Source organism: Microcaecilia unicolor, chromosome 8 (genome assembly GCF_901765095.1).
Source record: "Microcaecilia unicolor chromosome 8, aMicUni1.1, whole genome shotgun sequence".
NCBI lineage: Eukaryota > Metazoa > Chordata > Amphibia > Gymnophiona > Siphonopidae > Microcaecilia > Microcaecilia unicolor.
Genome location: NC_044038.1, coordinates 3,738,289 through 3,765,445, shown reverse-complemented (window position 1 = coordinate 3,765,445; position 27,157 = coordinate 3,738,289). Strand labels below are relative to the sequence as shown.

The 27,157-nt window shown below is 48.2% G+C and overlaps 1 protein-coding gene across 1 annotated transcript in view; it reads left to right on the top strand.

The window, feature by feature from the left end:
* Positions 1-26,128, top strand: part of SLC9A3R2 (SLC9A3 regulator 2) — a 118,675-nt gene extending 92,547 nt beyond the window's left edge. The window contains exons 3-7 of the mRNA XM_030211350.1: positions 7,435-7,614; positions 11,218-11,371; positions 12,897-12,940; positions 15,397-15,462; positions 22,149-26,128. Of these exons, the coding sequence (XP_030067210.1) occupies positions 7,435-7,614; positions 11,218-11,371; positions 12,897-12,940; positions 15,397-15,462; positions 22,149-22,304 (600 nt within the window). The 3' untranslated portion in view covers positions 22,305-26,128. The remainder of the gene's footprint in view (positions 1-7,434; positions 7,615-11,217; positions 11,372-12,896; positions 12,941-15,396; positions 15,463-22,148) is intronic.
* Positions 26,129-27,157: the final 1,029 nt, after the last annotated feature.

The window sequence follows — 27,157 nt, the reverse complement described above, 5'->3', positions numbered from 1 at the left end:
CCGGGATAAAAAGTGCTGATACCTGCAGTGCCCTGTACTCCTGTGTGGCAGTGGGGGGTCCCTTTAAGAAATGTTCTTTCCTATTTCATAAGAACATAAGAAAATACCCATGCTGGGTCAGACCGATAGTGTATCCGGCCCAGTCTCCTTCTTCCAATAATGGCCAATACAGGTAACAAGTACCTGACAGAATCCCAAAGACACAAAACCTCTACTACTACTTATCATGTCTAAAGTGCTACTAGACGTACGCAGCGCTGTACACTTGAACATGAAGAGACAGTCCCTGCTCTACAGAGCTTACAATCTAATTAGGACAGACAAACAGGACAAATAAAGGATAAGGGAATATTAAAGTGAGGATGATAAAATAAGGGTTCTGAACAAGTGAATAAGGGTTAGGAGTTAAAAGCAGCATCAAAAAGGTGGGCTTTTAGCTTAGATTTGAAGATGGCCAGAGATGGAGTTTGACGTACCGGCTCAGGAAGTCTATTCCAGGCATATGGTGCAGCAAGATAAAAGGAACAGAGTCTGGAGTTAGCAGTGGAGGAGAAGGGTGCAGATAAGAGAGATTTACCCAGTGAATGGAGTTCCCGGGGAGGAATTTAGGAAGAGATGAGAGTGGAGAGGTATTGAGGAGCTGCAGAGCGAATTCATTTATAGGTCAATAAGAGGAGTTTGAACTGTATGCGGAAACGGATAGGGAGCCAGTGAAGTGACTTGAGGAGAAGGTAATATGAGCATAAACCTCAGTAACTTTTAATGGAAACCATCTCCACCGAGCTTAGTTTGGAATCAGGGCTGGCGTTCAGAGGTGGCAAACAGGGCAGTTGCCTTGGGCCCCCCCATGCCACAGAGAGCCAGAAGTCTGCCTCAAGCTGAAGAAGACCTGGCTTGCAAGAAAGCTTTGGGGCCCTTTCCCAGTTTCTGCCCTGGGTCCCATGTTTAACGGAAGCAGACCAGAGGGAGGCAGCAAACCGAGATGTGGCCCTCGGATGAAACACAGCCGGAGGCAAAAGTAGTAGAAGCCAAAGACCTTGAATGAAATTTTGGCTTCTGTTACTTATCAGAGGGCCAAGTCACTGTTTTCTTGGCTGACATGTTTGGAATGACTGCGTGCTCTCTTACGACAGCTACACACTCACCCTCCTCTAGTTGAGCAAGTTAATCCTTAATGTATGGAAGGAATTGAGGAACAGCAGGAAACCTTAGTAAAACTTTGGAATGCCCTCCCGCGGGAGGTGGTGGAGATGAAAACGGTAACGGAATTCAAAAATGCGTGGGATAAACATAAAGGAATCCTGTTCAGAAGGAAGGGATCCTCAGAAGCTTAGCCGAGATTGGGTGGCAGAGCTGGTGGGAGGAGGCGGGGCTAGTGCTGGGCAGACTTCTACGGTCTGTGCCTTGAAAATGGCAGAAACAAATCAAGGTCAGGTATACACATAAAGTAGCACATATGAGTTTAAATTGTTGGGCAGACTAGATGGACTGTGCAGGTCTTTTTCTGCCGTCATCTACTATGTTACTATGTCGTTCTTATGGGTCTAATTTTATTTTTAAGATTTTTTTCATTGGTTTTAACAAAAATCAATATTTTATAACGGCACATGCAGTCCACACTGGCACCTCTCTGCTTTTATAAAATAGTCTCCCAGAACCAGCCCCGATACTGTGCGATTGCTCATGGAAAAAGGTGGGAATGTGTGTGTACTACACACGTACCAATATGCAGTGGCGTTCCTAGGGGGACTGACACCTGGGGCGGATCGCTGATGCGCCCCGCCTCCTGGGTGCAGCGCCCCCCCGGAACAGCGCGACGCCCCCCTCCCCTGTCGAAAGAACCCCCCTCCCCCAGGTGCACGCCGCGCGCCTGCAGGCTTTTCGTTTTCAACCTCCCTCTGCCCCGGAACAGGAAGTAACCTGTTCCGGGGCAAAGGAAGCATGAAAACGAAGAGCCGACAGGCGCGTGGCACCCCCCCCAGCGGCGTGCACCCAGGGCGGACCGCCCCCCCCTTGGTACACCACTGCCAATATGCTCCATAAAATCTGCACAAACTCTACAGCTCCACCACTGCTAACGCAAACTGTGCTCAGATCACCTCCAGGGCCACTCTTTCCACGTGCCTTCTTTTACTCGCTTACGTGGCCTGCACAATTTGCTAGAAGACTTTTGAGCATGTAAAACAGGCTTTAACGTGTGGGAAAAGTTTTCCAAAGTCACCCTCGTAGTGCAGAAGCAGGGGCGGGTGCCTGGAAATAGCGCAATGTGTCGGGTTGTACAGCTTAATGTTATTAGTTACATCAGGGCCTCTGGTATAAGTAGCAAGATCCAATATTAGTTATATTGTTTTACTGTATTTTTAAAAATTCCTTTTGTCTACTTGATTCTTTGTTCATTTTTGAATGTTGCCACTTAGTTGTAGAGGGAATAGAAATTGGTAAATGAAATTAAGACCTCTAAGGTCCAATTGCCCTCTATGACGGCAGCTCTCTGTTCCTTTCCCTCTATATCTGTCCCAGAAATGTGTCAATTCTGTCACGGGTTATTTCAGGAAAACCACATGTTATCCTTTTTCACACAGGTAATTTTTCCAGTATTAGATTCTCCCAGAGAGTTTTGTCATTAGAAGAAAAGACAAGCCCCAGAGCCTGTCTCGAAGGGCCTGATTAAACGAGGGCTGGGCCGTTTGAGCAGGCACGGGCAGGAGAGAATTCTGGGAGGAGGCAGGCCCTGTAGGTCCGGCAGGCTTTTGCTCAGCTGTGATTGGACAGGGTAATGGCAGGGGCTTGCCTCTGAACCCATCGGGCGGAGGGATTGGCCGGGAGAGATGGGTAGAGGCAGGACAAGGATATTCCCTATTAGGTTGCCCCCTCCGAGGATCAGGGCATTCCTGCTCCTCGGAGGTGGCTTTCTCACCCTTCCGCCCACTGTTTGTTCATCTGTGGCGAGTGTTGAGGCATCGCAGCGGGGGAAAAACCCGAGCTACGGGAGCAAGGGCCCATGGGGGATGAGTCAGGTCATTCAAAGACGAGTTGGGTGACCCTGATTAAAGGTGTGGAGGTCCACATGGGCTGGGGTTCTTGCTGTCATGGCGGAGACAGAACAGGAAGATTGGCGGCAACCACCGGAAGCAGATGTGCTGCTTTGCTGACATGGCGAGCGGCACATTGTGTGTGTGTGTGGGGGGGGGGGGGGGTTGTATGTTACCATTTTGCCAACTGTAGCTCGGGGGGGGGGGGGAGAGGGGTATGTACTCCCTTTGGGGATATGTTTGAAAGTTGTTAATAAATTAAGCTGCAGCCTACAGTTGTCCCAAGTTAAAGTGTATGTGAGTTTTATTGATTGAGGTATTGTAAGGGGAAGGTAGGTGGGGGAGATGGGGAAAAATGGGGAGGGGGGTTTGGTATGTGTCCTGCCGAACAGGTCCCAGATCCGAGTGTTAACAAAAAAATCACTTGCTTTGATTTTGATGTTAAACAGGGCTGGCGTTAGATATTTCTGAAGAAGGGCTACCTTCAAAACCTAATCAAAAAACGTTTAAGTTAGTCCAATAAAAAAGGCATCATCTTATTTTCTTTTCTCTGTTTTATTTCTGTTTATTACCTTTAAAAGTGGACTAACAGGGCTACGACATCACTTGACTTTTGATTTTGATGAAATGCAGAGCAGAAAAGGTGCCACGGACGGGCACCCAGAAAAAGTCAAGCTGCCTCTTTTCTCTTTTTGATAAAAGCCCTTTCAGGTATTTGTTTATCCCAGGGAGGCACCATGTGATGAGAGAGCTGGCAGTCTGCTGACAGATTGAGGATGATCAGTACCAAGTGGTACAAGGCAGTGACGACTGCTTAGATAAGACAGGCACGGAGAGCCCCAACTGGCTTTTCCCTCCCTTCTTAACCAGAGCCAAACAGCTCCTTAACCCTTCACATCCTCACAGAAGGCTGCTGGTGTACTGAGATGTTTCCAAACGCGACAGTTCAGGCCAGCAAGGAAAACGCAACCTGCATCCCCCACATGCCTGGGATATATCAGCAGGACTGCTGGTGGGGTATTACCCTGAAGGCTGTGTCTTGGCTGCTTTCAAACGTCAGCACAGAAAACACCACAGATTCTGCACCTGATCTGCAAGCGATGCGTAGGTTTCGCGTCGCTCTTTCATCTTCCAGAGGCGCAGATTGTTCAATGCAAGATGAACCGGCGACTGGATGCACTTTCAGAACAGAAAACAAGTTCAAAAGATCTAAAAATGTGTGAACTCATTTTAGGCTTCTGGAAAGTGATTTAACCAGCCAGAAATGGCTTCCGTTTGGTTAAATCACCTGCTCAGCGCTAACCGCTTATTTAACTGAAAACCAGCTATTTTGGGGATGTTTGGGGGTGGAGTCTGCACTTGGCCAGTTAAGCCCCGGTAATCAGTACTTAACCGGCCAGGTTAACTGCCTAAAAAGGACCACATAAACGCAGTTCTGTATTTATACGGTAACCCATAGCTGCTTAATTCCTGAATTTTAAAGTATATAAATCGCTTTGCTGGCTTTGTCCTTGATGATTAATCAAATAAATGCAACAGTGGTGTAGCTACAGGTGGGCCTGGGTGGACTACCACCCAATTTGAACTCAGGCTCACCCAAAATTGTGTGTGGTGGGAATCCTCCTCAGGCAGCCAATGCTCTTCCAAGTGGCATCTGGCCACACACACACAACACACACACACACACACACACACACAACACACACAACACACACAACACACACACACACACACACACGTTAGGGTAGGGAGAGAGGCAGAATGCAGAGCATAGGGGGGCCAGGGAGGGGCTCAGGCCCACCCAAAATTGCCTGTCTGGCTACGCCCCTGAAATGCAACCTTGAATATTGCACTTAACCGGCTCCACAAACCCGGAAATTCAGTGTTGCTGCCCAGACATGGCCCGGCATTGAATTCCCCATTTTAACGCCCACAGTGGCCAGCAAAACGCTGATCGCCGCTGGCTGAATATTGGGCCTTAATTGTATAACATGGTGACCGGGTTTAGCAGACAGGAAGATAACCTTTAAAGATGCGCAGGCACCTTTGCGTCTGCAAAACACTAGCAGAGCTGCAGCAGTGTTGAAATATCCTTGTGGACAAAGTCTTCGGAAGTGAGTCTTTTATTTAAAAAAAAATGTAACATAGTACATGACGGCAGAAAAAGACCCGCACGGTCCATCCAGTCTGCCCAACAAGATGAACTCATGTGTATACCTTACCTTGATTTATACCTGTCTTTTTCAGGGCACAGACCGTATAAGTCTGCCCAGCACTATCCCCGCCTCCCAACCACCAGTCCCGCCTCCCACCACCGGCTCTGCTACAGACCATATAAGTCTGCCCAGCATTATCCCCGCCTCCCAACCACCAGCCCCGCCTCCCACCACCGGGGTCTTTAAAAAGACCTTTAGAAGATGTATGTAGAATTTGGTTTCCAGACGCCACTGGTTTGCAAACCAAAAATCAAAGACTCACTTCTGAAGATTTTGTCCACAAGGATTTTTTTCGACACTTTCTCCAAGACTCCTGAAGAAGGCATTCTCAGTGCCAAAAGACGGTACTGTGTAGAGTCTTTTCTCAATAAAGTTTTATTTCTACATTGGACATCCCGGGTCTGTTTCTTGAAGAGCCTGATTCTGTGCCCAGTCTTCTCCTGTGACTTTCCATGGGACACTGTTATTCTTTCCACTTCTGTGGTTGTGTTGCAGCAATAACACCTACATTCAAGCTGCAGACGTTATGAAAGTAAATATTCACACATAAAGCGCCCAAGTCTGTGCATATTTAAACATATTTTATAAGCAAGGCGTGTACTTTGTGACTCCGCCCAGAACGCAGCCCCTGGAACTCCTACAGTAAAAATCCGTGCGTGCAAACCAATGTGCATAGTGTTACACGTGACCTAATTGTAGAAAAGTGATTTTACATTGTCACACGGTGTTAAAATGACTTCTAAGTGATCCCTTTGTCTGCTTAGAGCAGAGTTTCCCGAGTTGGTCCTGGAGTACCCCGTTGCCAGTAAGTTTTCAGGATATCCACAATGAATATGCATAAACTGGATTTGCATACACTGCCTCCATTATATGCAAATCTCTTTCATGCCTATTCATTGTAGATACCTTGAAAACCTGACTGGCAAGGGGCAGTGGCGTACCAAGGTGGGGGCGGTCCGCCCCAGGTGCATGCCGCTGGGGGGTGCCGCAGCGTGCGCCTGCTGCGAGTTTACTAACTTTGCTCGTTCGCTGTAGCTCCCTCTGCCCCGGAACAGCTTACTTCCTGTTCCGGGGCAGAGGGAGCTGCAGCGAACGAGCAAAGTTAGTAAACTTGCAGCTAGCACGCGCTGCGGCACCCCCCCCCCCAGCGGCATACACCTGGGGGGCTCTTTCGCGGGGGGGGGGGGGTCTTTCGCCGGGGGGGGGGGTCCACGCTGCATCGGGGGGGCGCCGCCCCGGGTGTCCGCCCCCCTAGGAACGCCACTGGCAAGGGGGACTCCAGGACAGGAGGTGGGAAACAGTGGCTTAGAGCAGCCTGGCCTCAGGCTGGCATGGGTGAATCCTGGAATTGGAGAGCAGATTCCTGTAATTAACATACATGTGATTATTTATTTATTTATTTGTTAGTTACATTTGTATCCCACATTTTCCCACCTATTTGCAGGCTCAATGTGGCTTACATAGTACCGTAAAGGCGTTCGCCAATTCCAGTATAAACAGTTACACAGTGATGTTGTGGTAGAATGAGGTTCATGTGGAACAGACATATTAGGGAATCGTATAGAGGAAGACTTACGTTATGTCCATTACGCTGTTTGGTTTCGTAGTGTTGCAGGGTTCAGGTATTTAAGTAGGGTTGGTAGGGTCTGCCTTTTTGAACAGGTTTTTAATGTCTAGGGGGGGGGGTGTATGGTCCTTTCCAGTGGCGTAGGAAGGGGAGATGGGAGGGGCGGTCCGCCCCGGGTGCACGCACTCGGGGGGTGCCGGCCCCGCTGGTTCCCTGCTCTCTCTGCCCCGGAACAGGTTACTTCCTATTCCGGGGCAGAGAGAGCAGGGAACCAGCGGGGCCGACGCAGCTCCGAGTGAAGTGCACTCGGGGCGGATCGGCCCTCCCGCAGGTAAGAATGCAGTCCGGGCTGGGGGGTTGCGCTCCGGGGTGGGGGGGGGGGGGTCGTGCCGTGCTGCACCCGGGGGGGGGGGGGGTGCGCAGCGGCGACCCGTCCTGGGTGCCATACGGCACTGGTCCTTTCTTTTCTTGAATGTCTCCCAGGGCATTGTTGACTCCCTGGTGCTCAGATTTACCCTGCATGACGCCTTTAATCAGTTTTTTTTTTTTTGCAGCTCTTTGCTTTCCCTGTATTTTAAACTCCTATCCTCTGACAGCCAGTCTTTCCTCTTATTTCTAGGATTTAAACGGCCAGGTGAAAGAGCTTTGTCCCCGTTTGTGTCGCCTGAAGAAAGGACCCAATGGCTATGGATTTAATCTCCACAGTGAGCGGTCCAAGCCAGGCCAGTACATCCGCTCTGTGGATCCAGGATCACCAGCTGCCAGAGCAGGGCTGCGACCGAATGACAGACTGCTGGAGGTAAGCTGGGGCTGTGTGTCTGTGCGTACACACAGCTGTTGTATACAGCCCACTGCAGCGCTTATAGTGAGGAGGAGGTGAAAAGCGATTTATTTGGGTAAAAAGCAGGGAGGTGCATTTCACTAGGGCACATTCAGTTCAGTGACAGTTGGTGTTAGCAACATCAATTTAGAGGGTCTTAAATTATGAATTCATAAAGCCAACCTGCACATTTAAAAAGTAATTAAACCATGCAGGAAACTAATGGCATGAAACAGGCTGCAAAAATGCCTGAAAATGGAAAAAATATCACGGCTTTAGGGTTACCATATGGCTCCAGAAAAAGGAGGACGGATTGAGCCAGCCGGGTTTTACTTCCATTGCTTTCCATTGAAAGCAATGGAAGTAAAACCCGAACTACATTGGTTATCAGGGGTATGGGAGGGAGGGATTGATTTGTTTACTGGAATCATAAAAATGGTGGTTTGGGGTTTTTGTTTTTTTTGTTTAATATTGGCAGATGTTAAATTACAGATCCAAGAGGTTATCTTAGTTCTAGTTTTTCCTGGTTTGTAACACTGTGGTTTTTCACTTCCATCACTGATAAAAGTTGTTTAAATGTAAAAAGTCCAAATAAATTAAAAATTAACCCAAAACGTCTGGCCTGCTCAGCTCCCTGTAGAAAGCATTTACCCATGTAATCAGCTGACTGGATGCTACTGTCCCTCAGCCTGTCCTGACAACATTAAGAGGAGGCATTGGGGGTGGGGGGGGTGGGAGGGGGGAGCATTTTTAGGTCACACCGTAGCAGTGGCAAATGTCCACAGATACTTCGTAATCGTGGAACGTTTCAGAGCGGACATAGAAAAATGATGCAAAGTCCACAGCTTCAAAACACCCTCAACTGGCACTGAAATGAGGTGGGGGCTACTGTGACAATGGCTGAACAATATTTTGCCCATCACAGCATCGGTGACTAGAGCTTGGGGGCAGGGTGGGAGATTGATTAGTTTGCCTCTGCAACCCAAGCCCCTGATACGCCCAGGTTGCCTTTTGTAGGTAGCGCAGACGTGTTGCGTCAGTGGAACTCTAGTGCATGAGAAATGGTGCCGCTGTGCTGCTTGTTCTAAAGAGATGTAGGTGGGTACTTCCCTTTGCAGAATACTAGCCTGACCACTGTGTCAGCAGTGTAAGTGCACGCCCCTAAATGCTGAAGGTAACACATCTAACGTATAGTCTTAAATGCTCTGCCGTAAGAGAAGCGCCCGTGCTCCGCCCACATGTACAGCTATCTGTAAAATATGGCCGGTGTGTACGGAATAGCGCTTCAAAGGGTTTGGGGCATTTACATGTGTAGAATTTGCCCCGTAGCGCTTTAGTGAGCGGGTCATGTGTCACCAGGGGCGTAGCCAGACTTTGGTGGGAGGGGGGTCCAGAGCCCGAGGTGAGGGGGCACATTTAAGCCTCCCCTGGCGCCGCTGACCCCCCCACCACCATTTTTGACTTCCCCGCCGCCTCCACCACCACCTTTCACCCCCCCCCCCCAGTGCCAACCTTTTCAACCCCCTCTTCCTGCCACCGCCAACCCTCTGCCGCTGGGTACATTTGCTGGTGGGGGTCCCCAACCCCCGCCAACCGAAGTCCTCTTCTCCGGTGCGGCTGCGTTGCTGATCTGCAAGGGCAGGCTTCTGTTTCTGTGAGTCTGACGTCTTGCACGTACAGAAACAGAAGCCTGCGCGGCTGCGTTGCTGATCTGCTAGGGCAGGCTTCTGTTTCTGTGAGTCTGACGTCAGACTCACAAAAACAGAAGCCTGCCCTTGCAGATCAGCAACGCAGCCCCACCGGAGAAGAGGACTTCAGCTGGCGGGGGTTGGGGACCCCCGCCAGCAAATGTACCCGACAGCGGCAGGGGAGGGCTGGCGGCGGAAGGGGGGGTGGAAGGGGTTGGCGGTGGGGGGGACAAGGGCCAAATCCATGGGGGTCCATGCCCCCGTGGCCCCACGTAGCTACGCCCCTGTGTGTCACAAAGAACGTCTGGCTCGGGGAAAGCAACCAAGCAGAAATGACAGTGTCTGAAATGTTTGAGCAGAGGAGGGAACCGGAGACAGCCCGCCCCTGCCTGGAGTCTGGGAGCGGTGCCCACCGGGTGCCTGTGACCCAGAACAACTGTGTGTGCTGGTCTCATGGTTGCGTGACCTCCAGGCGATGACCCCTGAATGCACTCTGGGAGAACGCACTGTTTGGGATGCAGGTTTCAATGCTGGGCTTGTGCATTTTTAATGCATTTCCAGGAACCAAAGAGCACAAGCCTTTTACAACACAAAGTGGGACTGGACTGGCTTCCATACTCCTTTTTTTTTAAATTTGGCACTTGTTGCCCGCCCCTCTCCGCCCTTTCCACATGACAAGCAGCCTCGGGACAGGGAAAGGCGATACCTTACCTGGGCTGTTGGTGGCTTCAATAAATATTTGATGCCAGGCAGTCACTCTGTGGGGGAGGGGGAGAGTCTCGGAGGGAGGGGGTGGGGGTTAGCAACCTCCTTGGCCGTGAAGGGAGAGGTATTCACAGAGTTGCTAAGAAACCAGGGCTCCCAGCTGCTGTTCTCCTGGCAGGAGTAAATGTGGAGTGGAACTGGAGCCGGGTAGGTGTGTGCAGCCAACTGGGATCACGCTTAGGGAGGAGGAGGAGGAGGAAGGAAAGTGCACCCAGGAGAGGAGGCAAAGAGGGTATTACTCACATGAAAAGGCAGGGATTAGTCACACAATGGTGGTGGTGGTGAGGGGGGATTGTGTCCCTGTACAGAGGAGGTTATGCACACCAATTACACCAATCCTGGCTGGCACTGGCATCTTCCATGCGATGTCTATGTAAATTAAATCTTGTCTTTAGCATCTGACTTGTTTTTCCAATATAGCATCCTTCGTCACATTTTTTACACTGAATGATGTATACCACATTGGAAGATGAGCATGTAAAGAATTCCTTAATGTTGAATATTTTTCCTTAGTGAATGATCGTGGGGTCCTGTGAGATATTTTGGCATAGTTTGCAGCTGGATATATTGCAAGGATGTGTGCCATTCTCTTCTTTTTGAGTCTGTGTTGGGAGCTTACTTCTGATTAGCTTGTGTTTTAAGTTGGGTGGCTGTCGGAAAGCCAGCACTGGTGGTGTTGGGAATATCTCTTTCAGTAATTCATCTTCCTAGAGTAGAGGCTGAAGATCTCTGTTCCCCCCTATCCACCCCCATCCTGTTAGACTGTCACTGAAATGCTTTGATGTTTCACTTATATATACTGTCATCTACCAACATTTGCTTATTTCCGATCTGACGAAGAAGGGCAACCTTCGAAAGCTAATCAAGAAATGTATTTTATGTCCAATAAAAAAAGGTATCATCTTATTTTCTTTTCCATGTTTTATTTCTATTGATGATTACCTTTACATTGGGAGCAAATTCTGATTTGGTGGGTTCCGCTGTACACTGAAGTGAAGTGCACGTTAAAGATTAGTGCAGTTTATTACGTCGGTCTCCGTGTGTCAGGTGCTAGTGGCATGTGATAATCGGCTGGTGTTGGGAATGGTGAAAGATTCCAGTGGCATTCTCACGGCTCTGTCTTTTGCAGGTGAACCGACAGAGTGTGGAGGGTCTGAAGCACTCTGAGGTCGTGTCCTGCATCAAGGCTAAGGAGAATGAGGCGGAGCTGCTGGTGGTGGACTCCGAAACAGAGGAGTACTTCAAAAAGCTTGGGATAACTCCCACAGAGGCCCATGTGGCAGGTGAGAGAGCACATACTGCCTCCCTGTGGCAGGAGACAAAAAGTGCATCATTTCAACTCTTGGTATAGCCTTTGGGAGTGTGTATTTCTTTCTGTAGAAAACCCAGCGCTGAGAAGGTATGTGAGGCTGGCCTTGAGGCTCAGGCTGACGGAATCTGGATACCTGGGAACTTTTCATATTTCTAAATAATTGCATCAAAGTGGGTTACAGCTGTGGGGGGGGGGGGGCACGATAGGACTTGCACTAGAAGCCACACCCTGGCCCTCACCTGTCCGACGCTTTCTGAAAGAGACAGAAATTTGGCCCGGGGGATCTTGCTCCTAAGGGAAGAGGCAAAAAGAACGTTGACAGCCACAAAAAAAAAAAAAAAAAGGGTTTGTTTTTTGGATTTTCTGAAATTTTTCTCAATGAAGGAGAGGACCTGAGGGGAAAGGGAAGATGGGGTGAGGTTGGTTAGGGGGGATGGCTGTGGTCACCTAGAGATTGGAGTCGGTTAGTGAGAGGTCTCTTCCCTCTTCCACATAATTCAAACTTCCTCTCACTCTCCCTCCACCTTTCGCTTCCTTCGTGAAACCAGTCTGTAATTACTGTTGTTGAATTTACTTATCCAGCCGTGAGGTGGGTAGGGAGCTAGCGGACTAGAAGTGAATTGAGGTGGGTGCAAGGGGGAAGGGTCACCTGGAGCGAGACTAATATGCTCGTATCAGACCTGCCTGACATCGATACTGGATATAGAGAAAGTCATAAGAACAGCCATACTGGGTCAGACCAGTGGTCCATCTTGCCCAGTTTCCTGTTTCCACAGTGGCCAATTCAGATCTCAAGTACCTGGCAGAATCCCACATTGAATACATGAGTTCGCTGGTTTTCTCAATATGGTTCCCAAAGTAAGGACTAGCATAGAAATAGCACAGTTCAACACAGAGGGAAAGAGAGAACTGGAACAGCAGGGGTCGCTGCATGTCGGGGCTGCTGTGTATGTATTAGAACTCGAACAGCAGGGGGTGCTGCAGGTCAGGGCTGCCATACATTTGTACAGTGGTGCGTGGGGGTGTCAGGGCTGGAATAGGGCAGGAATGAGGTATATTGGCAGCGCAGTGTATATATGGGAATCATATGGAAATAGCAAGGGGCACTGCAGAGCAGGTGTATTGGCAGAGCTGTGTGTGTGAGTCTTAGTGCTGGAATAGGGTAGAAGTGAGATATATTTGCAGAGTCTCATGGAAATAGGGGGCACTGCAGAGCAGAAGTGAGGTGCATTAGCAGAGCTGTGTGTGGGGGTCTTAGTTCTGGAATAGGGTAAGAATGAGGTATATTTGCAGAGCTGTGTGTGTCTAGGTGGAGGGTCTCAGTATGGAAACAGGAGGGGTTGCTGCATGGTGGGAGTGAGGTGTATTGGCAGACCTATAAGTGAAACTCTTTTCAAGTTAAATCCTTTAAAATTTCATTTCATTGTGACATGTGTAGCATTTGCTCTAGTTGTGAGCTGTAGCGTATTCATTTTCTGCTTTTGATCCCTTTTTAGGTGGGTTCTCTCGGCCGATTACCAACGGATCTGCACAGATGCAGGTGAGACTGTCACGTTCTGACCCAGGAAATAGAATCCAGTCAGAGTTAAACTTCAGGGGAAGGACAAATGTTTTAATATAGAGAGGACAAGTTCCAGAATGTGCACAGGGGGGTTAAGACCTCTGTAAGCTGATTTTTTTTTTAAAGATTTAAACCTCTGTTTTCCCCACAATCCCTTTGAAAATCTTCCCCCTCAACCCCCCCCCCCCCCCCCCCATTTGCTGTATTCTGTCAAGAGAGCCACTGGAAGGGAGCAGTCTGCCTAGGTAGCCATTGCAGCGCTGCACATTCCCAGTGGGACGAAGCGTAAAGACCTGCCGACACTAATTTCTTCAGCAAACGGAGCAGAGGTGAGAGGTGCGGAAGAAATGCACACTCATCCTGGGGGTTGGACAGATGGGGGAAGTATGCTACGATAAAATCTGAGAATCCCAGTTTCATAAATGGCAGAGTTTTAATTGCGATGGGAAGGTTTCATTAAGAAAACCAAATAAATGGTATTGCTATAAAAATTGAATTTGACCCCTCTCCTCCCCTCCAGTCACTGAGCTGGACACAGGATATGAGGACGAAGCAGAGATTGAGCTGGGTCTGTGGTGTATTGGCAGAGTGCGTGGGCCAGGATATATCCAATCAATATTCATGAGACATTTGCATACAATGGAGGTAGCAGGCATACAAATTAGGGGTGTGTACCCAGACATCTTTGTATCATATCATTTTCCTTGGTGTTTTACAGGAATTTTTGTTGGGGGGGGGGGAGGGTTGTATTTTTTTTTTCAGTAAGAGTGTACGTTCTTTCAGAAGAATTCACTGTTACTGACACACAACCCCCCCCCCCCACACACACACACATAAACCTGTCATGAAACGACATGAGAAATGTTGTTTCAAACAAATGAACATGCCTAATGCAAATGTCCCTCATGCATATTCATTAGGGATGTGACCTGTTGAAGGTTCTTGAGGAGAGGGGTGAAGATTGAGATTCTAGTCTGTTTCATGCTGTCCCCGTTTTCTGCTTTTGATGATAAGTTAGAGAGTTGCAAGGGGACAGAAATCTTACCCATCCCCATCCATCCCCGCAAAAATGTAACCCATCCCAACCCGTCCCCACCTTTCCCCCCCCCCCCCCCCGCAAGAATTTAACCCATCCCCCCACCCATCACTGTAAGAATTTAATGGTACATAAAAGAAAATTTCAGTCAGCTCCCTCAGTCTCTTTCTGGATTTGAGCCACAGCACTGTAGGCAAGGAAGGAATGGAAGCTGAAACTTGGAACACTCTGGTGCACACATGTAAGATTTGTCTCTGATTTACTGGCACTTTGTGCTGAGAGGTCACCACATGCACGAGCCAGTAGGTCAGGTGACATCTGATGCTCATGCCTGTATCAGAGCTGAGGTCTGCGCATCAGCCCGGGAGCAAAGAGGATTAATTGTAACATCGTAAGTGACAGCAAAGAAAGACCTGAATGGCCCATCCAGCCTGCCCAATAGTCACACTCCTTATCAATTCATGATTAAATCAATGAGTGTGATATTATATACTTGATTATGGTCTTTCTTTTGTGTTTGTGGAACATAGACCATAGAAGTCTATCTTGCGCTATCCTTATGTTCCAACTGCTGGAGTTGTCGTTGAAGCCCACTCCAGTCTATGCGTCTTCTCTTTTGTGGGACACAGATCGTAAAAATCTGTCCAGAACTGTCCTTATGTTCCAGCCACTGAAGTTGCTGTCTAAGCCTTTTCCAGCCCATCCTAAACCAGACTTCCATATATTAGACACAGACCATACAAGTCTGCCCGGTATTGGCCCTAGTTAATCACAGCCAGAGTCGCCATCTAAGCATCACTTGACACATCCACACACATGCAGCCATTTAAGGTTAGGTTTTTTATAACTTCCATTTTCTAATTAGAGATCCTCTGTGTTCATCCCACGCCTTTTTGAATTCCATCATCATTTGTGTCTCTACCACCTCCTTAATGGAAAATTTTCCACATTTGTGCTGTTAAAGCAAGGAGGAAGAGGAGGAGGAGGAGACAGCACTCAAAGAACTTGGTACTAGGTAGATGAGAGGCTGGTGCAGGTGTAGCTTACACTTCCACGGGAACCCCACAGGAACTGCTTCCGTCCCCACGGGAACCCCACAGGAACTGTTTCCGTCCCCACGGGAACCCCGTAGAACTGCTTCCGTCCCCACGGGAACCCTGCAGAACTGCTTCCATCCCTGCGGGAACCCCACAGGAACTGCTTCCGTCCCCGCGGGAACCCCACAGAACTGCTTCCATCCCTGCAGGAATCCCGCGGGTTCCATGGGATTCCTGCAAACCCCGTTCCCATGCAGCTCTCTAATAAGAGTGTAACTGGTTGCAAGCCTGTACTGGGAATGATGTCCACTGAGTGCATGTGGGACCCTGATGCCATGCTCTTAATGTGTTTTCTCTAACAGCTGAACGGAGGCTCCTCAACATCTTCCTCACACAGTGACCTCCAGACACCCCAGAGAGATCGAGAGGTAAGATCTGCTGGCCACATTTTCACTCCAGGGAAAAAAATGGAAGGAAGTCCTTCCTGGGCAGGGCAAACCTTAAACGAGAATGCCATTGCGCAGAGAACAAAAGCGGAATGGCAGCTGACTCTGGGTAAGGATGGCAGACAGACGCTGCTGCTGTTTCATTGTGAACCACACTGCCTGGATCTCCAAGAGCTCAGAAAATCCTGAAGGATAGGCAGGGTAGTTTTAGTATTGTCAGAGTGGAAGGTGGAGTTCATGCAGTTCCTGAATGGCAGAGGCTAAGCCCCATCCCCTTGTTTCTCAGGTATTTTAAGATATTCCTTGTCAGTGAAGGAAGCTCCTTGACTGGGAAAAGAAGTTATGGGTTAAAACGCAGCTAGTCAGCATGTCCTGTTTGTCCATTTGAAGCATTGGGATTGTTCTCTCTCTCGGTGGGGCCATTGCGTCCCTCCTTACTTGAGAGGGATAAATCTCTCACCTCCCTCTGTCAATACAGTGGAATCTGTTCCTCGTGAGAGGTGCAAGGCTAGAAATCAGAGAGCATGTGTTCCTCTGTGGGAATCAGCTGAATGGCCAGAAAGTCTCCAGGCCAAGCGTTTCCTTTGCACCACAGGGTGCTGGGCTGTACTTCCTAAATTTCTCCCATTGCGCTGAGAAATATTTCTCCATCTGAACCAGTGCAGTTGAGTATCTTCTTTGAGTGCTATGGCAGTGTCTGGTTAGTGCCAGGGCGGTCCAGAGCCAGGGGGTAGCCTGGGCATCCCCAAGTACCTGGACAACTGGTTAACTTAGGACTGGAAAAGGCGGGTAGATGATCAGCAGCGGTACCTGGGTTAACTCCTAGCCACCTCGTGGCCTGATATTCAATTTTGGTTCCCAGCCAGTGGCTGGCTCTGAACATTCAGGTTTAATTCAGCCGGTGGTGGCCATCGTTAACAGAAATGCTATCGCTGATGGCTGAAGATACCCCTCGGTGTGGAATATCATAAAACATAAAAGTGCATCACAACCTTCTGAACATGACCCCCCCCCCCCCATTTCTGTAACTTTTACTATCTAAACGTAATCGCCATTCATGCGCTGAAATGATAGAACAGCAGCATTTACATGCGAGACGTACAGTTACACATGGAAATGCTTGTTGGGCACTGTAATTTTAACATGTAAATGCAAGGGGGGCTGACACAGGGGGGTCCCTATTTATGTGCCAAGGTGCCACATTTAAGTGTTGTTCATCTTCACCTGCTGTTGACATGGTTAAGTGGGTGTGTCTAAATGCAGGTGTGGAAATGCCAATGTACACTGGAAGCTGGGCACTCAGATGCTGTTTTTCAATTAGCGCTCATGAGCTGGATCGTGGTGGATAACGTTTGGCACCAAACTGTCTACAATGACACCTAAATCTTTCTCTTGGTGCCAAACGTTATCCACCACGATCCAGCTCATGAGCGCTAATTGAAAAACAGCATCTGAGTGCCCAGCTTCCAGTGTACATTGGCATTTCCACACCTGCATTTAGACACACCTGGTTGCGTTTTTGGCCTCTACCACACAAGGGGCAGAAGATTAGGAAAGGGATGCAAAATAAGACCAAGATTATTATAATGCCTCTGTATCGCTCCATGGTGCGACAAAAGTACATAAGCGTTGCCATACTGGGACAGACCGAAGGTCCATCAAGTCCAGCATCCTGTTTCCAACAGTGGCCAATCCAGGTCACAAGTACCCGGCAAGATCCCTAAACAGTACAATATATTTTATGCTGCTTATCCTAGAAATAGTGTATTTTCCCCAAGTCCATTTAATAATGGCTTATGGACTTTTAGGAAGTTATCCAAACATTTTTTTCAACCCTGCTAACCTAACTGCTTTTACTACATTCCCTGGCAATAAATTCCAGAGTTTAATTACATGCTCAGTGAAGATTTTTTTCAATTTAAATGTACTACTTTGTAGCTTCATTGTGTGCCCCCTAGTCCTAGTATTTTTGGAAAGAGTAAACAAGCGATTCACGTCTACCCGTTCCACTTGAACTCATTATTTTATAGACCTCTATCATATCTCCCCTCAGCCGCCTTTTCTCCAAACTGAAGAGCCCTAGCCACTTTAGCTTTTCCTCATCACTGCCTAAAAGCTTGCTTTTATCTATTCCCTATAACAGAATAGCTTTGCTCCTCTCTCTGTTCCACCACTTCAGTGCTACATCAAAAGGTTTTTGTGAGCATGAGACAAAATGCCCTCAGTGGAGGCGTCCAAGAGACCCTTCTGAGAGAAATGATACACCTGCTCTGGTTTGTGCTTATGTGGTAGATCTGCTAAATATCGAGGCTTTTCCTAAAATACATTAATTACACAAAGAATATTAATCTCAGCCTAAGAAGCCATTGCAGAGCAAGGCTTGGGAACGCATGCATGGTATCTTGTAACCCTGGGTTCCAGAGACAGGAAAGGCAATCTTGAGTAGAAAAGTTTATTATTATTAAGACTCGACACAACACTGTGTTTCGGCCACAAGGCCGGCTTCAGGAGTCTTAGATTTAAAAATTTGACATAAGTAGACTTCAAAATTCCAAACGTAGAAAATTTCTAAGCAGAACAGTTATGAGTGGTCTTGAAAAAGACCCTTGTGTGCTAGACATTGCGGAACTTTTTAGTGGGTGGCCGAAACACAGTGTTGTGTCGAGTCTTTTTAATAATAAACTTTTCTACTCAAGATTGTCTTTCCTGTCTCTGGAACCCATATAGGCATATTTTCAAAGCACTTTGGGAGGCGGCTAAGTTCCATAGGTTTCTATGGAACTTTGGGAGGCTAAGTGCTTTGAAAATGAGCTTGACAGTCTGTTACCCTTTCTTTTGCCTGTGTCTTCTCGTGGGACCTAAAGAGTTCTCCACTTCTGCGGATTTCTGTTGGTGTCTTGTGACATGTGCATAGGATATTAGTGTGGCTCTCCTGATATGGCTGCCCCCAGGAGGGAGGCAGGGGAATTTTTACAAAGAATAACAGGTAGATGTGAAGCGTCTGTTCACGCTTTCCAAAAATACTAGGACTAGGGGGCATGCAATGAAACTACAATGTAGTAAATTTAAAACAAATCGGAGAAAAGTTTTCTTCACTCTACGTGTAATTAAATTCTGGAATTCGTTGCCTGAGAATGTGGTAAAGGCGGTTAGCTTGGTGGAGTTTAAAAAAAGGTTTGGGCGGCTTCCTAAAGGAAAAGTCCATAGACTGTTATTAAATGGGCTTGGAGAAAAGCCACTATTTCTGGGATAAGCAGTATAAAATGTTTTGTACATTTTTGGGATCTTGCCGGGCATTTGTGACCTGGATTGGCCACTGTTGGAAACAGGATGCTGGGCTTGATGGACCTTTGGTCTGTCCCAGTATGGCAACACTTATGTACTTGGGATTCTGAATGGAATCTTGCTATTCTTTAGAATTCTAGAATCTTGCTACTCTTTGGGGTTCTGCATGGAATGTTGCTACAATTTGAAATTCTCCATGGAATTTTGTTGTTCATTAGAATTCTAGAATCTTGCTACTCTTTGGGGTTTTACATGGAATGTTGCTACTGTTTGGGTTTCTGCCAGGTACTTGTGACCTGGATTGACCACTGTTGGAAACAAGATGCTGGGCTTGATGGACCTTTGGCCTGTTCCAGTATGGCAACACTTATGTACTTGGGATTCTGAATGGAATCTTGCTATTCTTTAGAATTCTAGAATCTTGCTACTCTTTGGGGTTCTACATGGAATGTTGCTACACTTTGAAGTTCTGCATGGAATCTTGTTGTTCTTTAGAATTCTAGAATCTTGCTACTCTTTGGGGTTCTACATGGAATGTTGCTACTGTTTGGGTTTCTGCCAGGTACTTGTGACCTGGATTGGCCACTGTTGGAAACAGGATGCTGGGCTTGATGGACCTTTGGTCTGTCCCAGTATGGCAACACTTATGTACTTGGGATTCTGAATGGAATCTTGCTATTCTTTAGAATTCTAGAATCTTGCTACTCTCTGGGGTTCTACATGGAATGTTGCTACTGTTTGGGTTTCTGCCAGGTACTTGTGACCTGGATTGGCCACTGTTGGAAACAGGATGCTGGGCTTGATGGACCTTTGGTCTTTCCCAGTATGGCAACGCTTATGTACATAAGTACTAATAACAAATGCTTGAGACGCTGAGCTCTAGCAGCACCTTTGTAGGGGGAGGGGAGATTACTGTGGTGTAGTTCAGTTGTCAGAAGAGCTTGCTGCAGTGAGTCAAGTGCGCTGTGTGAGTCGTGCAGCATTGTGTGTGTGTGTTTGTGTGTGTAGGGGGTATCGAACTCCTCTGACCCAGCAGGGGTTGCAGCACCTGCTCGCTGTGTACATGAGCTGCTCAGAACATCCTTCATGAGAGTCCTGTGGAAGGTTGACTATAATGCTTTGGTGTTAAAGGTTATTTATTTATTAGGATTTATTTATCACCTTTTTGAAGGAATTCACTCAAGGCAGTGTACAGTAAGAATAAATCAAACATGAGCAATAGACAATTACAGCAGTAAAAATATTCAAATAACAAATATAAAGTATGGCATAGGTTACTACTTACAATATCAACACAATATGTAATAGAACATTTTAATTGACAGTGCTGTAAGGATGATTCTGGGTGGTACAGTGAGTAACACAGCTCAGACTGGTGAAATGTCTGGTTTCCTGAAGGTGATCAGGGCACTTTGCTGCTACTCTGATCTTCCTGTGGTGCGTTTCACGGCCTCTCGTTACACTTTCTGTCCGATGTGTCCAGAAATGCAGGGTTCTGCTGCTGGTGTCCTGCTCTAGGAGCTGGGAGTCATCGTTCACAGTTAGGCCTGCTCAGAGGATTTCCAGCTTTTATGACAGCTCAGAAGAGGGGAGGCAGTTGTTCCTGCAGAGCATCCTTGCATGTGGAAGCCTCTGCAACCTCTCACGGGGATAACACCCCTGGGGCTCCATATTGACTAACTGACGAACATGGTCTGACAGCTAGTTGCTGGGTCACTGGGGGTTAAACTATCTGAACAAGGGCTCCTGAGTCATCCTGGAGGCTTAGAATAATCCCATTAGCCAAAGAGAAACACCAAGAGCCTCACCAAAGTACGGGAGACCAAACCTATGGAAGGCTATAAACAGGATGGAGTCGGTTCAGAGGGTGGCTACAGGACAGGCTTAGGAACCTCAACATGTATATGCTGGAAGAGAGACGGGAGAGAGGGGATATGATAGAGATGATTAAATACCTCAGAGGTGTTAATGTACAGGAGGTGACCCTTTTTCAAATGAAGGAAAACTCTGGAATGAGAGGGTGTAGGATGACGTTAAGAGGATATAGGCTTAGGAGGAATCTAAGAAAATACTCTTTCACGGAAAGGGTGATGGATGTGTGGAATGGCCTCCTGGTGGGGGTCGTGGAAACGAGAACTGTGTCAGAATTTAAGAAAGCGTGGGACCTCTTAGAAAAAGGAGGAGTTAGGGGTTACTGAGGATGGGCAGACTGGATGGGCCATTTGGCCTTTATCTGCCTTTTCTATGGGTCGTGGAGACAAGAACTGTGTCAGAATTTAAGAAAGCGTGGGACAGGCACGTGGGATCTCTTAGAAAAAGGAGTTAGGGGTTATTGAGGATGGGCAGACTGGATGGGCCATTTGGCCTTTATCTGCCTTTTCTATGGGTCGTGAACTGTGTCAGAATTTAAGAAAGCGTGGGACAGGCACGTGGGATCTTTTAGAAAAAGGAGGAGTTAGGGCTTATTGAGGATGGGCAGACTGGATGGGCCATTTGGCCTTTATCTGCCTTTTCTACCAACATCAGACCAGAGCACTGCAAGCCTGTCTGATAAACGGGGTCAGAACCTGCACTGGAGCCTTTATCATACTTGGGTCATGGTGTTTCACTCGGAGTACTGCTGACATTCTGGCAGGCTGCAGCCAGGTCAAGCTATGGGGCTGGTTCTGTTCACCTCTCAGATTGGGTCAGCACTCACTGAGCTCAATATCTAAAAAAAACCTGCAAAGTTTTCTAACATACCTGTGTCATTTGAACTGATAATTTTGGATAAATAAACCATCAAACAGCCAAGGTTGTGTGTCTAAGAAGGGGGCAAGATTTGGGGCTTCCAGGAGCAGTCCAACTTAGGCGTATAGGGCTCCAAAAGTTAGGTTCTGGAGCGATCCGCACTGAAATTGCATTCTGTAGCGGGCGCTCCGCACCAAGCACCCTTTATAAAATAATGCTTAGCGTTAATTTCCGTGACCAAACTTGGGCTCCAGGGACTTACATCAAGTGAAACCTGGCACATTTTAGCCCCCTCCCTGCCCCCCTCTCGACCCCCACCTCCTGCCGCCAACCCTCCGTCGCCGTCTCCTACTTTTGCTGGCGGGGGACCCCAGCCGAGGCCCTCTTCTTCCTTCGTTCTGTTTCTGAGTCTGATGTCCTGCACTTATAACATGCAGGACGTCAGACTCAGAAACAGAATGAAGGAAGAAGAGGACCTTGGCTAGCTGGGGTTGGGGTCCCCCGCCAGCAAAGGTAGCAGACGGCGATGGCGGGAGGGGGGTCCAGGGTCAAATCTATGGGGGCCCAGGCCCCCGTGGCCCCACATAGCTACGCCCCTGGTAGGAAGCGTTGACACTGGTCAGTGTAACACTGCTGCCATTTTCTCTCCACAGCGAAGAGATGCCGGAAAGAGGGATCCGTTCGAAGAGAGTGGCCTGAGCCTGAGCCCCACAGCGGCAGAAGCCAGAGAGAAAGCAAAGAGAAAGCGGGCAAAGCAAGCGCCACCGATGGACTGGAGCAGGAAACACGAGATCTTTAGCAACTTCTGAGCTGTCCCCGCTCTGCGCGTGACACACACTCCAGTGGGGGAGGGGGGAAGCTGGAACTGGTACCCTGATGTGACCAAAGCCTCAGTATTGCTGAAGACCGAGGAGGAACCGCTGAGAGGGAAAGGCCTTTGGTCAGGTTTGTGTATCCCTTCAGTGCATTTCCTTTTGCAAGAGAGGCTGGGCAGTGAGCGGGACTGACCACTGTGAGGAGAACCATGCAGACTCTAGCCAAGCCTCAGGGGCCTGGAATGTGGTCCCAGAATATTCTCTAAAGGCCCAGAATATTCTCTAAAGGGCTGTTGGAGGAAGGAAAATCTCAAGCATGTATCAGGAGAAAGCAGGAACATAACCCTGAAACATGCCAGGGCGCAGGCATTGCACCTGTCCTAGATAATTTCAAAAGGTTGTTAGCGAAATCATTCACCTGTGAGCCATCCCTTCCCCGCCAGCTAAAAACTCACTTTACAAAATCATCTCCAGCAATAAACCTCTCACAGCAAAGTCACTCTTCACACAAGACCCATTCCTGCTCCCTCACTTTAAGACTTGTGTCACAAAATACCAGTAGCAGCATATCTCTTGCCCTCACCTGCTACTGCGATTCACATGTTAAGCTCCTTCCTTGGCCCCCCACTGTAAGACTCATGCCTGCAAAAACTCAAGCTTTCTTCTGCTGCTGCTTCCCAAGTATGTGCTCCGTCATGCGGTTTCTTAAATGTAAGGGAAACGATTTTCAAAGGTTATTTCTGTGGGCAAATGGGGGGTTTACCTGCGGAGACCTCCAAACATTTTCTCATCCTCCCTTTAGCATGTAAATGTACGACTGCTGGTCACAATGTGCATAAATTTACCCATCTGAGAGCGGAGGTGGAGAGGGGCAGAGTACAGGTCAAGCTTTTTCACTTGTTTCAAAGCAGGGGATATGGTAGATCCCTGTTCCTACCATCAAGAGAAACCCCATGTGACACTTCTAAATTACCACGTAGAAAACAGTAGAGGAAAAAAAAAAATCTCGCAGATGGTGTCCAAAGAGCTTTTATTCCAAAAATCTTCAGGGGGGCTGGAGAAAATACATAAAGTACATAATGTAAACCATATATAAATAAAAACAATATTAAAACATTCCTACGTATTATGTACTTTTCTCCAGACCCCTGATGCAGGCCAGTAGGGCTGAAACACGAGTTGTCAGGTCTATTTTAATGTTCCTGAAGATTTCTGGAATAAAACCTCTTTGGACACCATCTGCGAGAGGTTTTTTTCCCCCTCTTCTGTTTTCCATGTGGTATACTTTATCCGTGGAGGTAATTCCTTCTGTTTTGTGACTGCCATTTCTAAATTACCCCCAAAATAGCAGGCCTCACCTTTACAAAAGAAGTTGCATAGAAAAATAGAGAAGCAGATGCACAGGACCCAGAGGGGGATCTTAATCCCGAGGGAAAGAACCTGAAACAGGGACGAATGCGAGAGAGAGAGAGTAGGATGTATTGCAGGATTTGAATTTTAGATGCCCCATGGCATTATGGGTTGCTTTTCCATGCTCGGTGACATGGAGGTGCCTGTCCGATGCGCTGGGAATCTGCCAGTGGTTTTTGAACAGTATTTTTGTTGATTTTGAATGGTCACTGCTTCCCTCAGCACATGGGGCCTCCAGGATGTCATCGCTGTCTGGGTCTCCAAGGGTTGTAGCTTGTCCTGAGAGGGGAGCAGCCATCCTCCGAGGCTCCTTTCTGCCCTGGAGTGGCCAAGTTGACCCCTTTTGAAGGTGGGGTACTGGTTTTATTCCCCAGCTGTAGAGACGCTATGGCAGGTCTGTTCCAGGCAGGCTCAGACTTAAAACCAGCCTCGGCTCATCTTTCTGACCAGCCATCGCAAGGAAAGCCAAACTGCTGCCTGCAAACTCAAGACCGTCTCAGCTCGGCCCTAATGGACCGAAGTGGTCCAGGAGGTGGGGTGTTAGTACTAGGGATGGTCACCCAGGGCAGATGCACATGTAAATTAATTAGCTAATTCATCAATAATTGAACTTAATTGCACCAACTTGGATTTTCACGTACATCTGCGTCTAAATTTCATAGTGTGGCTATGGGAGGAGGACGGGTGGGTCTAAGCGCAATGTTGTAGAATGTCATATCCTTACCTAAGTTGGACGCTGGCTTTACACTAGGTTTCAGCAGGCGTAAATCCAACGGCCAACGTTAGTCACGAAACCGCGCTAAGGACGCGCACCCTTGGTAGAACACTAGTTTAACTTGGACCTTGACAGTGCTGTTTACTGAATCCAGCTCTATGTGTGTAGAGTGCACTCTCCTCCTGATAGTGCACCCATGTGCAATCGTACACGAATGATTAGGAAAGAGTGGGCCCTCCTTGCGCACTGTTATCGGCAAACATGTCCCAAACGGCAGCCCAATCCTAGTTAGCATCCCAAAGACTCCACTCTTTCAATTTACTAACCCCACCCTTCTCATGACATCGCAGCGATCCCAGTCTGGGAAAAGCAGCACCAGCAAAGGATTTGGTAAAGTAATGGGGTTCTTAAATGTGCTATTGAGGTGAAACAGATCCTTGGTATTGCATAACCCTGATGTCTTGATGGGCCAGTGCTGGGTTTATTTACAAAACACTTTTTTTCTTTGGCTACTTGAAAACAAAACAAAACACAGAGCCCGAAGGGCAACTTCCCTGCCCTAGTATAGTCTCTCATCCGCTGGGCTCACTCAAAACTTGTAAGCAACTGTGTACATCCCTGTGCGCTGCTGGTCCAACTACTGGTATACGTGGCTCCCATGTATTCAAGTAATCTGAGCTGTCACTCTGCTTACGGTGACTTTTTGGGAATTCTGCCAGATCTGCGCAAGAGGCACTTTGGTCTACTCTGTAACTAGACCTCGACCTCTGACCTTAGTCTCATTCAGGATGATCAGTTTTACATATCCATCCACACAATGAGGTATTCTAGTACCAAACTATAAGGCAGTGGTGTAGCTGTGGGGAGGGGGGGGCAGGCTGTTGCTCTGGCTGATGGGGGTCCCCAAGCCCTGCCAATAGAAGCCCTCCTTCTTGCAAAACCAGGCAGTTATCAGCACTTTTTCTGAGCCACTGCTGCACTGGCTAAACCCCCCACCCCACCTCCACGTTTGGTTTCTGTGAACTGAACATTCCCGAGGGGGGCCCACCCCCTGCACATGCTCACATGAGCAGGGGGTGGGCCTCCCTCACGCATGCTCAGTTTCACAAAAAAAAAAAAAAACGCAGAGGCATGGCTTTTGTGGGGAGGGGGCTGTTTTCAGTTGGCGTGGTGGCCCAGGAAAAGATTCACCAGTAGGTGTGGGGCAAAATTCATGCCTCATCAACAAAATCTGAGGCCTGGCTATGCACCTGCTATAAGGAACAGGTGACTGGGCCCTACTAGACTATCCTGGGACTATGTTAGAATGAAAACCTAACACTGAAGCATTTGTTCCTCGGGGGGGGTGCTCCACACAGTGAGCAGAGGCTTCAGAAGGAAGGCGATAGGTATGAGATGAGAGTTATGCCACACGTTAGGGATGCAGGAGTGGAGCGCGGAGGTGAGGCATCTGGAGGAAGATCCAGGGCCCAGGATGCAGGAAACAGGCTGCTAGACGGTTATGCCACAGGTTAGGGATGCAGGAGAAGGGTGCAGAGATGATGCATCAGGAGGAAGATGCAGGTTAGAGGTGCAGAGGATTCAGAAACTGGTGACTTTCTTCAGACAGGGAAAAGGTGTTAGGTTTGCTGTTTTGCTATGTGTTCAAAGAGAGTAGGGATGGGCAGCCAGAAAGATTTTGTGTTTTTACTGGGAGGGGGGGGGGGGGGGGGGGTCATTCTGGAACAAAATGTTATTACGAATGTGCACTCTTCTTACAGAATGTGTTCCCAGTAGTGTACACATGTGGTTAGTAGTAGATGGGGTACCCAAAAAATGGGTACAAAACGTTCTCCCTTCCCCATGGATGTGCTGGTGCCATTGTTGCAGGTTTGAGGTTCTGCTGTACCTTTTAGTGTAAGGTACGAATCCCGATGGGCTGTAGGAAGGGATATCCAGGTCCAGCTCCTCCCGGGCACTACAGGTGCTGACAGGCTAAGTTTTCTAGTACGTGCTGGAGCTCATTTTCCACATAGACTATAATGAAGGAACCATAAGGGAATCTAAGTTGGACACGACATGCAGGTTCCAGAGGCCGACCAAAACCAAATCTGTGGCTCGGTTTCGGCTGGAACTGTTAACAAGCTGAAATTGTGGGCCCTGCTGCCACTGCAGCATGCCGGCTTCTTCTCACCCCTGCCACTCACTCTGCCCTTGTGAAGGCCCTGGTGGTCTAGCGGTGTCTTTGGGGCAGGAGCATCCCGAGTTGATTCTGCCCTCGTTCACCGTGTTGAAAAAAAAATAGCAGCTGCAGTTACCTCACGAGACTGTCTGCGGGATGCACTGGCCTCCATTTTGGAATTGGGAATGGCCTAAGCGGCAGCTTCTGCTCAGACCATTCCCAATTCCAAAATGGCAGCTGTGACCTCCTGCAGCAGTCTCAGCCCTATTTTTTCAGTGCAGAGGAAGGAGGCAGGAGCCATCGCACCACTGCCTCCTGTAGGCTGATTAATGCAGAACAAGCCATCTATGCTACAGTAATGCAGGGTTGGGGGAACAAGATCCAGGGTTAGAGGGGAGCACAGTGACAGAGAAGGATGAGGGAGGGAAGAGAGCCAAGGTTGGAGGAGAGCAGTGACAGAAAGTGATGTGAGAATCCAGGGTTAGAGAGGAGCAGTGACAGAAATGCTTATTGCACCAGCCACATTTTGATCCACCAGTCACCACTTCAATAATAAAGTCA